General features: G+C 38.4%; 2 protein-coding genes across 4 annotated transcripts; both read left to right on the forward strand.

The window, feature by feature from the left end:
* The first annotated feature begins 2,123 nt into the window (after positions 1-2,123).
* On the forward strand, positions 2,124-4,918 carry LOC147868007 (uncharacterized). 3 transcript variants are annotated; one of them, XM_087339644.1, is made up of 8 exons: positions 2,133-2,241; positions 2,513-2,585; positions 2,759-2,829; positions 2,905-2,990; positions 3,067-3,560; positions 3,651-3,919; positions 4,011-4,575; positions 4,647-4,918. In XM_087339644.1, the coding sequence occupies exons 3-8, from the start codon at positions 2,759-2,761 to the stop codon at positions 4,758-4,760; spliced, it is 1,599 nt and encodes a 532-aa protein (XP_087195770.1). In that variant the 5' UTR covers positions 2,133-2,241; positions 2,513-2,585; the 3' UTR covers positions 4,761-4,918. The 3 variants fall into 3 exon arrangements, with proteins under 3 accessions (XP_087195768.1, XP_087195771.1, XP_087195770.1); XM_087339642.1 differs by lacking the exon at positions 2,513-2,585 and having other exon boundaries at positions 2,124-2,241; XM_087339645.1 differs by lacking the exon at positions 2,513-2,585 and having other exon boundaries at positions 2,124-2,241; positions 4,654-4,918.
* Positions 4,919-8,185: 3,267 nt separating this feature from the next.
* On the forward strand, positions 8,186-10,947 carry LOC147868008 (pentatricopeptide repeat-containing protein At4g21300-like). The gene has a single exon (XM_087315937.1). The coding sequence runs from the start codon at positions 8,588-8,590 to the stop codon at positions 10,649-10,651; it is 2,064 nt and encodes a 687-aa protein (XP_087172063.1). The 5' UTR covers positions 8,186-8,587; the 3' UTR covers positions 10,652-10,947.
* The last annotated feature ends 3,680 nt before the right edge of the window (positions 10,948-14,627 follow it).

Below are 14,627 nucleotides of genomic sequence, written 5' to 3' on the forward strand. Positions count from 1 at the left end.
AGAGAGTAGAGATATAACAACCCCAATGGCTTTAGCGATGGCCATTCAAAGCCCGTTTGTGTGTGTCATTGTCTTTGACCGTTATTGAGATCCTCAACATTGCAGTATGGCACAAGAGAGTAGAGATATAACAACCCCAATGGCTTTAGCGATGGCCATTCAAAGCCCGTTTGTGTGTGGCGTTGTCCTTGACCATTATCGAGATCCTCAACACTTATAGTATGGCACAAGGGTTTTTGTTATTGTCACACTACTTTTTATGAGGGAGGGAGAGACGGAGATGGAGAGAGAGGTTGTCATAGTATGAACCATACGTGCATTCACATTCGAGCATGGTAAACACCCTTGAAGTATGGTAAATACCATATTTTTGTATTCATTATTTACTACAAGGTAAAACTTTTTTAAGGTAAAAAAGTGAGAAATTCTTTTTAAAACGTCCCAAAAAACATTTGCCTCAACATTTGACCTATAAAGCTAGTAGGAAAGACTTTCACACATGGTGTGTGTGGAATTGAGTAGTGTCCGTCGTTTTTTGGGATCTTTACTATTTAATGTTGTGATTGAGATGACACATTTTTATTACGAGAGGAATGTTTGTGATTAGTGTAGTAGATTGACAATGAATTGAAAGCAAGCTTTAAATATAGCAACAATAGATCATTGTATCAAATTGTGATACTCGAACACCTAAACTTTTCAAAAGCAAAATATACATACATAGTTAACAAATCTCCTCTCTTCTCCCCCACATTGAAGCGATTGTAAGCTAAGATGCATGGAAGCTTGTACCAAACAAAAGGGATAGTTCCTAACATGTATCAAGAAGTATTCTTGTTTCCTCGTTTGGAGAAGTTGGTTATATAGTTTGGTGAAGGTATGCAATGTATAATAACCAAAACATTTGCCTCAATATATATTCTCTATCAATATTGCAAGAAAACCTCAATAATGGAGGAATCTATTGGTGCATCACGATGCAAATGTAATGCATCCAAGAAAGCAAATAATCTATTTATATATCGAATCTAATTGGAACCCAAGAATTTTCTTTTTTGCATATTTTGAACCCTTGCACTTGCTTCTCGTGAGATTCTAGGAAGTTGTCATGAAGGGCATTTTTAACCATAAGCATGTAAAGATAGATTTTAGTATTACTGAGAGACGTGGGAGGTCAAATATGATAGATGGAAAGTCTAAGAGACTATTATCAAAAGAGATTGTCTATTCTAAACCCCTATTGCCCAAAGTTAACGTGAAAACATCATAAATGAGAAAATTCCCAACACAAGATTGGAAGATCCAAAAAACTATCTCCGGCCTTTGGCTTGGGTAGTTTATAAAGCCCCTATAGGAAATGAGCAATACTTCGATCGAGATCAATAAAGGGGGGCAAATTAGTGCGGTGATGGGTCGAGACCCTACCCCATCTTGTGACTCATCAATGATCATGTAGACATACATACATACACGGTACACCCACACACACACATACATACACACACACACACATACACACACATACATTATTACATACACACCGACGTGTCTATTATGACACAAATCATAAAGAGGCCTGGTGAGGGAATCGCGGCCACAGACGGTGCAGGTCGCTCAAAGAAGGCGCGTGTGATCTGCACCGTCCGATTTGGATGAGGAAGAAGGCGCAAAAAAAAAGCTGCGCAGGCGGTCGCCCAACCCTGTCAGAGGTCTCCCAACCGTTTTTTTTTTAAATTTTTGGTTGATTTGGTCACCCAACCAACTCAAAAAAAAAAGCAGGTCACCCAACTGTTTATTTTTAAATAGGTTGGGTGACCTGTTTAACCAGGTTGGGAGACTCCTTTAGAGTTTATATTGAGTTGGTCACCCAACCAACTCAATAAAAGAAGCAGGTCACCCAACTGTTGATTTTTAAAACAGTTGGGCGACCTATTTATCCAGGTTGGGAGACTCCTTTAGAGTTTATATTGAGTTGGTCACCCAACCAACTCAATAAAAGAAGCAGGTCACCCAACTGTTGATTTTTAAAACAGTTGGGAGACCTGTTTATCCAGGTTGGGAGACTCCTTTAGGGATGTCTATAAAAGCCCTAAACCTGTCATAATCTGTCATTTTTTCAAACAAGATTGACAGGTTGGGTTTGCCGGGAAAGAGGTGGGAGCTCCTCCATCACAAATCGTCTGTGGCTGCACAAATCGATCTCCTCCATCACAAATCGATCTCCTCCATCACTATTCCCAGGTATGCTCCTTGTTATTATATCTTCCACAATGTTATATTCATCGCTTCTTAATAATAATGAAAACAAGCAAGATTGTATGGACCATATTGATGCATAGACATGTTTAAGCTTTAGGGTTTAGAGTCACTATAGACAAGAAGATTGTATGGACCATATTGATGCATAGACATGTTTAAGCTTTAGGGTTTAGAGTCACTATAGACAAGAAGATAAGCGAACCATAAGTGAAGTATAATAGGATCTAATAGGCAAGGCTTTGTTGATTTCCAGCCACTCTAATCCCAGCCAGTATCTTGAAGGCATAATCTAGAAGAGGATGTAACCACTCTTATCCACACTATAGGTGAGGCCTATCAAACTTATTATGATCTTGCGTTCACTAGATTTGCTTGCTTAAACTTGATTTAATCATCTATATTTTGATTGTTGGTTTTAATGATTTGCTTGCTTAAACTTGATATTTTGTGTGTTTGAGTACTAAAATCAAAAAATGTTTGATTACTTGAATGGTGGTAGATGACTTCCAACTCCAAGTACAAAGATTGGTGGGATTTCGATAACAGTGATATATATCCAACTCAAGAGAGGTATGTCACGAACCAATCTCCCCCAAGAATGGTTTAGGGTTTGATGCATGTATGTTGACTCGTGATTTGTTAAAGGGTCTTCGTTAGAAGACATTGGCGAAGTCGAGGAGCCGACATGTGTACGAGTGGGGACAAAATGGACCAAGATGCTCCTCCAAATGGTATGTGGATTTGGTGTCGTTGCAATATCTCAATCTTTATGCCAATCTTTATGTCAATCTTAAATATGTAACACAGGTGCAGAAGGAACAGTTGCTCCTCGTCCCGACTTGTTGTATAAGGTTGGAAGAGATGCAAATGGGAACAAGGCTCGTGCATGTATCTACACTGAGTTTTGCCGCCTCTCGCCAAGGTGGTATCGGAAAAAAAGTGACATGGAGTCACATTTACGCAGAGAACATGCAATAGACGTAGTCCTACCACGAGGGATGCGTATAGAGGAGGAGGAGGGTATTCCGGGGGCATGCTTTAACAGTTATGAGCGTCAAAGATCACTCAAAAGATTCATGGACCCGGAAATCAAGTACTACAGAAATCGACAAAAATATATCCGAAAGTTGAAGGTTAGGGTTGTTTCGAAATACAACTCTATTCCTGCTGAACTCCGTCTTGACACACAGGCAGAGTTCGTGGCACGATTTATGGACAAAGAGATGACTATATACGACTCCAATAAGGATGAGCGTTTGGAGATGTTGACGAAGAAGATAGCAGCTGGTTTGGATTCTTATGTAAGTATGAGTGAGGATTTCATTTCAGATTGTTGGAGGGTTTATTGGCAAAATTCAGATAATAAGATGTGTCTTATTGTGGTGAAACAGTGTAAAAAGGCGGGGATATCCACCCAACCGCAGGGTGTGTCCACGGATGTGGATGAGAGTCAAAACCCATCTGAGGGTGGTGTGTCCACTCCACCGAGACGGAGACGACCGAAAATGCCAATCCGACGGAAGGAGGTCGAGTCAAACACTGATGTTGTTTCCCTAACATCAGATTCAGATGACGCTGCATCGGATGTGGCCATAGTTCAAATTCAACATGGCAAGGGCATAAGGTTATGGATTCAAACCCCAAATAAACACTTTTCCAGGTAGGGTTTAATTGAAATATAAACTAGTATCTTACTAATTGACATGGAGTGTGATTTACCTACTCAAAACTACATATTTCCATGCATTTAGGTACCAGCTAACTTGCCCACGTCTCGATATGGCCCTTGATGTTACCGAGTCAGATCTTGAGACCATATGCAAGAGCCGTGAAATGGCATCGACATGGACTATGACCTTATTCACGTTGTGGATGGAATACTCATTGCCACTCGAGGTGACAGAACGCTTCACCATCGTCGACCCACTATGGGTGCAGCTACACCAGCAGGCAATGAAGGAGCAAGACATCCTTAAGAAAGTTGCGCAATGTGAGATTACGTTCATTCCGATCGTGCTTGATGGGCATTGGAACTTGTGGTTCACCATGCGACAACAAGCTTCTAAGCTAACTAGCAAAGTAGTCTTCTGCGATCCATTGAACAGACCAGCAACAGACAACATGCGGAGAATGGCAGAGTTGGCGATTCGGACAATTTCATCTGAACCGTCAGACCACACCATTGTGCCCAATGGTCGACATCAGGTACTGCACATCCCAACACAGCCAAATTGTTGGGATTGTGGCTTTTATGTGATGAAGACTATCCAAATGTTGGTGAGGGAGTTCTTACAAGGATGGATATCTTCGACTTTTGTAAGTGTAATTGCAATTCCTTGTTCATGTGGATTGTGTATAGATGTGTTCTTATACATATTTGGTTACAGGGCACAGAGATGTGGTTCACCAAACGCGAAGTGGATTCACTTCGGATTCATGTGGACGAGTGGGCACGATCGGTATTAGGATTTGCACCTGCGACCGGTGGCTCCATATTGTAAATTTTGGGAATGTTGTTTTCAGCACAGATTTGGCTATAGAGCTGATGTTGTAACTATATTTTGGAATCCCCAAAAATTTTGTATAGTGAGAATCGACTCATTGTATATCGCGATTACTTATTAATGGAAATGTTGTTTACAACAATTATTTATCTCAATCTGAATGTATTTATCTCAATCTGAATATTGTGGATGATCTGAATGTATGGTTTTAAACCAATCGCAAGTTGTGGTATTGCCCAAACCTTTTAAAATTAATTATCTTTTGTTTTGGTCACCCAACCAGGTCGCCCAACCTGTTATGTAAACGGCCAGAAAAACGGTCATCTTAACATGTAAATTAATCACATTCTCTGTCACTTTAAACCATTCTCTGTCATTTTAATCATAGCTCATTGCATCTCCAATATCTGTCTTATAATCACATTCTGCGTCTTAATCACATTCTTATTTTGCACAATCTCTAAAAGCTAATCAGGATTAGTTATATTCTTAATCAGTTATAATCAGATTAGTTAGATTCTTAATCAGATTAGGGGGATTCTTAATCAAATTAGTTAGATTCTTAATCATCTTAGTTAGATTCTTAATAAGTTATAATCAGATTTTGTAGATTCTTAATAAGATTAGTTAGATTCTTAATCAGATTAGGGGGATTCTTAATCAGATTAGTTAGATTCTTAATCATCTTAGTTAGATTCTTAATCATATTAGGGGGATTCTTAATCAGTTATAATCAGATTAGTTAGATTCTTATAACCAGATTAGTTAGATTCTTAATCAGATTAGTTAGATTCATTCGAGATGAATCCCAACGAAATAGATTTAATCACGTCCTTGTATGATTCTGAGGATGGTTATGCATCACCATACTCCGCAACCATCGACGATGACTTGGATTCGTCTACATCCGAAGACTATGAGTCGGCTTCATCCGAAGAAGAGGCGGAGGAGGTTGATCCCACGTTTAAAACAACTCTTGGGCAATCGACTCCACGTTTAAAACAAACCAATTTGGCTTGCCATTATATGCAGCTGTGGCTCCAAATGCCATGGGAGTTGGTATCCCATTATGGTACATGATATGTAGTTCTGATAAGGGGTCTAACCATGAGCAAGTAGCTTTAGAAACTTGCTTGAGAGTCATATTTGCACGGATGCCCAATGTGAGGCCAAATGCCATAGTCATCGATAAAAGTTGGACATCGTATAATGCCATAAGTAATGTGGTTGCAACAGACCGATTATCTTGGATAGTTACAAATGGGCAAAGGTCGCAAACACATTGTCGACTTTTGTTGTGTCACTTCCATGCAAAAAAAGCATGGTTGGACAACTTGTTGCCAAAGGTAAGTGCAAGTGAGAGAAACCACCTTTATAATCGGATGTGCCAACTCATGCAATGCATTACGGAATCCACATTCAATGCCCAATGTGAGGACTTAAAGGTAGAATATGCAAACAAGCCAGGTGTTTGGCAATATATAGAAGGAGGATGGTGTGGCTTGACATGTGTGTGGAGGAAACTGTGGCCCAAATTTGGTAGAATGTTCAACTACGGACATGTTGACACTACCAATCTTGTGGAGAGACATTGGCAGTTTATCAAATATACTGCCTTAAGAGGGAGGATAAACCGATCAATTACCGATCTTGTGCATGTTTTAATCGGGGACAGTCAAACTGGCACTTGCATCGGGGGTACTGTTATTGAATGGTACAAGCAACGACAAGAAATATGTAAGAGTGGTAGATTTGCACCACGTGCAAATTGTAGGGATCAAACAACTAGACTTAAAGAGGCCGAAAGGCTACTAGAGAGGTATGAAACTAATAATGCGACAATGCATATTGTGGACGAGCCTCGATATTGGTTTAAAATATTGAGCTTGACAAAACCGGATGTATGGTATAATGTATCGCTCCAATGTTCATATTGTGATTGCCACGACCCTGCGAGTAAATGTAAGCATATACTTGGCATCAGGATGATTATTGAGAGGCACATGCCACATCTATGTGGGTCATTGCCTTTTATAGATCATGCAACCTATATGCGCAATGACCATTTCACAGAGACGGAAATGGAGACAGAGGTAGAACCAGTCGAGGAGACAAACCCTATAACATCACGAGTGGAGGAATGTTTGTCGAAATTACAAACGCTTGAGGGGGCTATTCAATGTTTTAAGCAAGGGTTACAATCCCTCGACTGTGCAGCAATTTTGGCATGTATGGAGTCCATTCAAGAAACAAGTGAGACATTGGTGTATCACACAGGTGCACCGAAACCAACTAACGAAGAAGACCGTGGATCCATAGGGCGTAAGCAAGCAATTGGTGCAAAAAGGGGAGCATCAATCAACATTTCACAAGATCTTATTGGCAGCTCCCCAAACACTTCCAAGGCACACACAGGAAAAATGCAAAGAGGCGCAAGTCGAGCTAGGAGGCGGTTGCCAATATGTGCGACAGATAAAATGCGATGCTTGCATTGCGATGCCTTGACCTTTAGATCAAGGGACTCAAATGTTGATTGTTGCAAGAATTGTGGTCGCATCTTGCCATCATCTCCGGATGAGCCATAAATGTTTGGTAACTTTCAACTTTTATGTTTTGCCAGGATTATTTGTTTTAACAGAAGTATGGTAAAGATCGCCGGTTTTAAGTAATTTAAGGTTGAATTTTGTGACTATTTGATATGTTATTGTAAGTTTACATTCTTCGTTTTATGTTTTAAATGTTTTTTAACTTTCAACTTTTATGTTTTAATATGATTATTTGTTTTAACATAAGTATGGTAAAGATCGTCGGTTTTAAGTATTTTAAGGTTGAATTTTGTGACTATTTGATATGTTATTGTAAGTTTTAAGGGTAATTAACAAGCTTATTTGAAGATTTTGGTTGGAATGATACATTTGGTTGGGCGACCTGCAACGGTTGGGAGACCAATCGGTTGGGCAACCTGTAACTGTCAGGGTTGGGTGACCTAAAACGGTTGGGCAACTTGCAACAGTCATAGTTGGGTGACCAATTTCGGTTGGGCGACCAACGACTCAGAGTTGGGTGACCTCTGACAGGGTTGGGTGACCATCGACTCAGAGTTGGGTGACCTCTGACAGGGTTGGGTGACCATCGACTCAGAGTTGGGCGACCTCTGACAACTTTTTTTTTCGCGCGCTCTTCCTTATCGAAATCTGACGGTGCAGATCGCACGCACCTTCCTCTAGGCGACCTGCACCGTCTGTGGCCGCGATTCCCTCACCAGCCCTCTTTATGATTTGGTGCAGGATAGCAACGAGCCATACACACACACACACACACACACATACACACATACATACATACATACATACATACATACATATGTCAGGAGAGAGAGAGAGAGAGAGAGAGATGATGGAATTTGTAGGGGGAAGAGAAGGAGAAATTTGAAACCCAGGAGGGCTATTTCCTCTGTAGCTCAAAAACAACTTAAAAAACAAAGCTTTTGCTCAGGGAAAAGAAATAAGAACGGAACAGAGATGAAAGCAAAGGAACATGGAAGCCAAACAGAGAAAGCAATTGGGGAAGACACAAATATGAAGAAAATGAAGGTGACGATGAAAGATGAAGATGTGAAAAAATGTTCTTCATACTGTTTTCTGTAGAAACTTTTTTAAAAACGAATCTTAGAGAGATGGAAGAAGAAGAAGAGAGACTAATTCGTTCATCTTTGATCTATTTTTATTTTATCTACAAGAGTATACGTGAAACTTTAGAGAAATGATAAAAGGAGATAAAATTTTATTGGAATCCGTACATTTTTACTCTGATTTTCTCCTACAATGTCATTTTCTTCATGGAATGCTCTCATCATAGAATTTGTTAAAAGTGGTCAATACCGGCAGGCCCTATCAGTATACCAAAACATATCTGAAAAAGAAAGTTCTCAACTTATTTTGGACAAAACCTTTGTCGCCTTATTAAAAGCCTGCAGTGTGCTGAAGGATCTGGAAAGAGGCCAAAGAATACATGCTCACATTGATAACACTGGGGTTGGTTTACTTGAAAATAATGTATTCATTGGATGTGCTATGGTTGATATGTATGCAAAATGTGGTTTTCTTGCAAAATCACTTGAAATCTTTAAGAAAATTCGTTTACGGGATGTGGCCATGTGGAACGCTCTCATAACTGGATATGTTGATGGTGGCCGAGGAGAAGAAGCTATGTGGTTTTTAGAAGAGATGGAATGTGATGGTATTTGTGCGAATTCTGTCACATTTGTTTGCATTTTGAAAGCTTGTGGGAGCATAAGAAGCATTGAAAAGAGTCAATGGATCCATGCTGAGATAGTAAAGAAAGGGTTAGATATGGATCCCCTTATCTGCAATTCGTTAGTGGATTTGTATGCCAAATTTGGGTTCCTTTCCACTGCCAAAGAGCTCTTTAGAAAGCTCCCAAACCGAGATACCGTGGCTTGGAATACGCTAATAGGTGGATATGTTGAATGTGGTCAGATTGAGGATGCATTCTATTTCTTTGACCAAATGCAACGTGAGGGTATCTCAATGAATGGAATCACATCAGTGGGTCTATTGAAAGCTTGTTCCAGTGTAGGATCTCTGGCCAAGGGTAAAGAAATTCATGTTGAGGTTGCAAAGAAGGGGTTAGAAACAGAAGCTTTTGTTGGAGGGTCCTTAGTTGATATGTATGCGAAATGTGGCGCCTTAAACGAGGCACAAGAAATATTCGAGAGAAATTCGGTTCGAGATATAGTTTCATGGACATCACTCATGGCGGGATATGCTGAACATGGACATAATAAGGAGGCATTGGATTGCTTTGAAAAGATGAGGAAACATTGTTGCCTCTTGCCAGATGCATTTTCATTCTCTTGTGGGTTGAAATCTTGTGGAAGCTTAAGAGATAGACAAAAAGGCCGAGAAATACATGCCGAGGTCATCAAAATGGGCTTTGAAAAAGAGGTCCTTGTTGGTAACACGATAGTCAACATGTATGTAAATTGTGGGTTATTGTCGACTGCCCACTACTTGTTTAACACTCTAGTTGTGCGAGACGTGGTCTCCTTAAACTCATTGATGGTAGGATATACCGAACGAGGGCATAATGAAGAGGCAATTTTTTGTTTTGAGGAGATGGTTCCAAAAGGGGGGTGTACAAATCCAGTAACTATAGTTTGTGCTTTAAAGGCTTGTTGTGGGATCACTGGTACAATAGCAAAGGGAAGAGAGGTACATGCTCAGGCGATAAAAGCAGGTATCGAACCTGAGCTCATTATTGGCAATACATTAATTGACATGTATGTGAAATCATGCTCTCTTCGAGAAGCTGAACAAGTCTTTGATAAGCTTGTCACTCGGGATGTTGTCTCGTGGACTGCACTAATGGCTGGATATGCTCAACTTGGGGAAAATGAGAATGTCTTCCATACCTATGGTCAAATGCATGAAAGTGGTATAATGCCAAACCTAATCACTTTTGTGCATCTCTTAAATGCATGCAATCATGCAGGTATGGTGTTTGAGGGAGAGACATATTTTGAATCAATGAGTAGTGACTATGGGTTAAATCCGACAATGGACCATTACACATGTATGATTGACCTACTTGGTCGAGCCGGACACTTAAGAAAGGCGGTATCAATGATCGGGAGAATGCCGATGCAACCTGATGTGGTGGTGTTGCATACTGTCCTTTTAGCATGTCGAAAGTGGGGAAATGTAGAGTTTGGAAGGCTTGTATTTGAACATGCGTTGCGGCTCGACAAAAAGGCTGAGGCAACATATATGTATATGTTTAACATATATACTGATGCTTCCATGCATGACGATGCGAACAAAATTGAGGCAATGAGGGTGGAAAATATCAGGAATGGATTTGATTGAAGAGATCCATGTAAAAAATTGTGATTTGGTATGCTTTGCAAATAAAAGTTTTGTGATATTTCCAAGGAAACACAAGATTATTTCCAAACCTATGATTAACATCTCCAATATAATCTACATAGTGGTGACCATATGTTAAACTTTATGATTGTGTTCATAGTCCTAAAGATTAACATATGGTCAACACTATGTAGATTATATTGGATATGTTAATAATATCCAAAAACTACAATTCCTTGTAAGGTGATGTTGTACTAACAAACTTTAAAAGTAAAAAAAACATGTGTTGATCTGTAGTAGCCATTGTTACTAGGAAAGGCTATTGATTACGAAACTTGTTTCCTTACATAATCAAATGTGATTTGTCACAAGTAATGTTCAAATAAATTCATGATAAATTTTGTTGTTAGAGAATTGATGCTTGAAACAAAGGAGTGTGCTTATCAGATCCTGTCTCTTGATTGACGTAAGAAAAATTGTAGATTATTTCAACTAGGGGTGGCCCTTAAGAAATACTTTGTTGGGGGAAGGTGGCTCTACTTTCTCTATTTTCTTTACACTTTTACACCACAAAAAATTGTAAAAAGTTATAAAATTTAATATTTTAAATATGACGGTATAGAAAATAAAGCCTTCTAACCCGAGCCTAGAATCAAGATTACAATGTGCATTTACAACTTGAAGGGTCCTTTGTGTTTCATTAAGTAAGCTGGCAATTTGTGGCTAGGATAGGATGAAGAAATTGGTCGTCACAAATAAACACTTTGAGCTTAAACACAAGTATAGCCAATAGTCGTGCTTGTTCCCACATGTAGGTAAGACTGTTACAAAGAGTTTGGGAATTTAGAAGTTTACGATAAATTCAAGGATATGGGCCAATGATAATGTCATCATTGCCATAATAGTTACAAAGTTTTTATATCTTTCTTGCCTAATGGTTAATAAAGTCAATAATAATATGGCTAATGTGTCATTTTCATTTACCAATCAATCAAGCATAAATATTTCCAACGCTTTTACTTGTCTTATGTCTAAAGATAATAGTTTTGATACTAATACTATTAACGTTGAAGATTCTACACCATTCTTTTCAATACAAATTAAAGGATATGGTGTGATCACCATGTGTGCAAAGACATGGCCATGGAAAATGTACATATAGGACACATAGTTTAGGAATTGTGTGTTGCGGGGTTGAGAAAAAGGTGTGTGGAGTTCAAAGCTTTGAATCTTTACCTATAGGTCTTATGAATGAGTGACTTGAGTCAAGAAATATCATAGCCTTGATTACATGCATGTTATTCACTATCTTGCCCTTTAAAATACACAATGCCACAATTTTGTTTATCTGGCTAGTAAAGTCAAGAATATGCCCATCAAAGTCAAGCTTTTGAGGCTTAGTTTATATCATTGTAAAGATATTATTTCAAGGAAATAATACTTACTCTCAAACTTGCAAGCAAGATGATCACACTTGCCATCATAGAGAAAAGTTCGATGACACATATATGGCACAAATTTCGATATACACGAACATGGAGAAAAAGTTTCAAATACACATCTATGACACATAAGCTAGGAATATGTGTGTGGGCCAGGGTTAGAAAGGGTTGTGTGGAGAAAGGAAGACTTGGATCTTCCCCATTCAGAGGTTGGTGGCCCAATGGATTGAACATTGGAATATATATATTGCTCCCTAAAAATAACGTTGGCTAAGATTGTGTCCTAATGAGATATTATTTCAATGAAATTTGTAAAGAATCGGGTATGATTCTTGTGCAACGAAAGAGATGTGTGTTATGTGTATGTGTGAGAGGAAAGAGAGGAGAGAAGAGAAACACAGGATAGATTAAATAGAATACTCAAGAAGGTGTATATTCACAAGGAGAATATGAGATACAAAAATGTAGCATTACAAGGAGTCACAACCGACACTATATGAAGTAGGAGGAACCTGGAGGGTGCTTTATATAAGGTCACCCTCTCTCTTCATTAACTCGCTAGAATGTCCACTCTCTCTCTAGAACCTTGACGAATGTGAAGACTCATTAGTTATGTGTCATAGAATATGATTCTATGACACATAGTTAATGTGTAGAGAGTGGTATGAGTCATGACTCTTGACCTTCGAGTGCTCATAGATTCTCAAAGGGTGTGTTCACACACAATGTTAGGTTGAGCTTGATTCTCAACAAAATTATATCCAATCACAAACCATTCATCCTTTTTTGTGTGTGTCGGAACTTGGGGGGTAATTGCAAAACCAAATTCCCATGTGCAAGCTTGACACCAAACCCTAAACCCTAAATCCTAACTTTAAGCACTAAAACCAAAACGCAAATCTTAAAAACCTAAACCCCAAGCACAAATGATCAAATCCTACGCCTTAAAACCCATAACACTAATACCGTGTCATGCAACACACATGACACACATCATGTATCACCAAATCCTAAACCCGCAAGTATACATGTTGACATAAGCACAAAGTTCTAAATACTAAGACAATCACAAACAACAAATTACGTGTTTTGAAATCCAAACCCTGAAGAGCACATGTCAAATTGAAACCTTAAATATCTTCAAGAAAATATATGATGAAGAACATGCCACCAACTTTTACTTAAATTTGATGTTTTATAATGTGAAGAACAAGAACCATCAATATAATCACGAAAAATGATTAGAACCTTCGGTATGGTCAAGAACTATTGTAGGAAATTCACTCAAGTCACAATTCTCACTAGCAACACATTCTACTGTCAATATTATAGGTTCATAACATGGGCATTTCCTCAACCACAACATCACATACACTTTTGTTCATTCATGTAATTCAAAAATATCCTCCAATATCTTCTACAAATGTTTCTTAGTTTAGCACTTTCAAATAGTTGAAATCCAAACTTTTCAATTGTATTTACATAATCTCTTCATTAAGATGGAGTTATGTATTTCTCAATCTTCACATGCTTCCTTGGCGAGGATATTTTCGTGCTCTTTAACACCGGAATGCTTGGTATTTTTTCACATTGGACGGGTGGCCAAAGAAGTGATTGATTTTCCTCATGATTCTCATGTCAAAACATTCAACACTAAATCATTGATATTATTGTCACCGCAGAAAATGTTGTCAATATCAACACTTTTGGTGTCAATAATAATAGAATCGTAAAATAGTATTCTATTGATCTTTCTTATGATATTTATGGTTTCTTGTATAAAAATGTCGATAAAATGAAAAAAAATATCACTCAAAATTGGTGACCATGTCATATTGTTGAGTTGGAAAATTTAAACCTTGAGATATGACTACACAACCACAAAACATGAAGCTTTTCCAACAATTTAGTAAAAAATATGGCCCACATCAAACTTTTGAGGTTTACATATCTCCATTATGAAAATATTTCCAAAAGTGTGAGCGTTTTTGTTTGCCATGGTTGACATTGACATAACAATTGGGAGGTAATATAAATAAGACGATATTATTCTTTGGATCGAGTTTTTGACCTTAATAGACATTTGAAAATAGAAAAACTATGCGATGCATCTCTAAAAAGCACGTGCCTTCATTTTTCACGGTGTCAATGATTCGTAGCACACATGATTCTCAATATGAAGTAGTTTTGCTATTCTCTATATGAATAACAAATTGAAATTTCATCTCATTCCAAGATATTATTGTTTGTGCTTTCAACTTTGGTACATCACAAAATCATGGTAGACTAGGCATGCCCAACTTATGAATATCAACAAAGCAAAGGCTTAGGTTTGGACAAATATGAAAACAAGAAAGATATAAAATAGTGAGAATCTAAGAAATGTTTATGTTTGAGCAACGAGTGGTGGAGAAAGTCATCGGTTTACCAAATTCGGTGTTAGATGAACATTGAAGGCATACATTTCGCATATAGATGGCCCCTCCCATATATAAAATGGCTCTCCAGTAACCATGTCCTCTTCCCACCAAGAA

This window comes from Azolla caroliniana, unplaced genomic scaffold, assembly GCF_043228905.1.
Source record: "Azolla caroliniana isolate FFs.n. ecotype wild unplaced genomic scaffold, voAzoCaro1.0.p SCAF_2, whole genome shotgun sequence".
In the NCBI taxonomy this organism is placed as follows: Eukaryota; Viridiplantae; Streptophyta; class Polypodiopsida; order Salviniales; family Salviniaceae; genus Azolla; species Azolla caroliniana.

Excerpts from the sequence above, each read along its gene's own strand:
- LOC147868008 (XM_087315937.1), top strand. The coding sequence starts at position 8,588 with ATGTCATTTTCTTCATGGAATGCTCTCATCATAGAATTTGTTAAAAGT.
- LOC147868007 (XM_087339642.1), top strand. The coding sequence starts at position 2,759 with ATGACTTCCAACTCCAAGTACAAAGATTGGTGGGATTTCGATAACAGT. Across the intron at positions 3,561-3,650 it reads CAGCTGGTTTGGATTCTTAT|TGTAAAAAGGCGGGGATATC; the intron begins GTAAGTATGAGT and ends GTGGTGAAACAG. Across the intron at positions 4,576-4,646 it reads GATGGATATCTTCGACTTTT|GGCACAGAGATGTGGTTCAC; the intron begins GTAAGTGTAATT and ends ATTTGGTTACAG.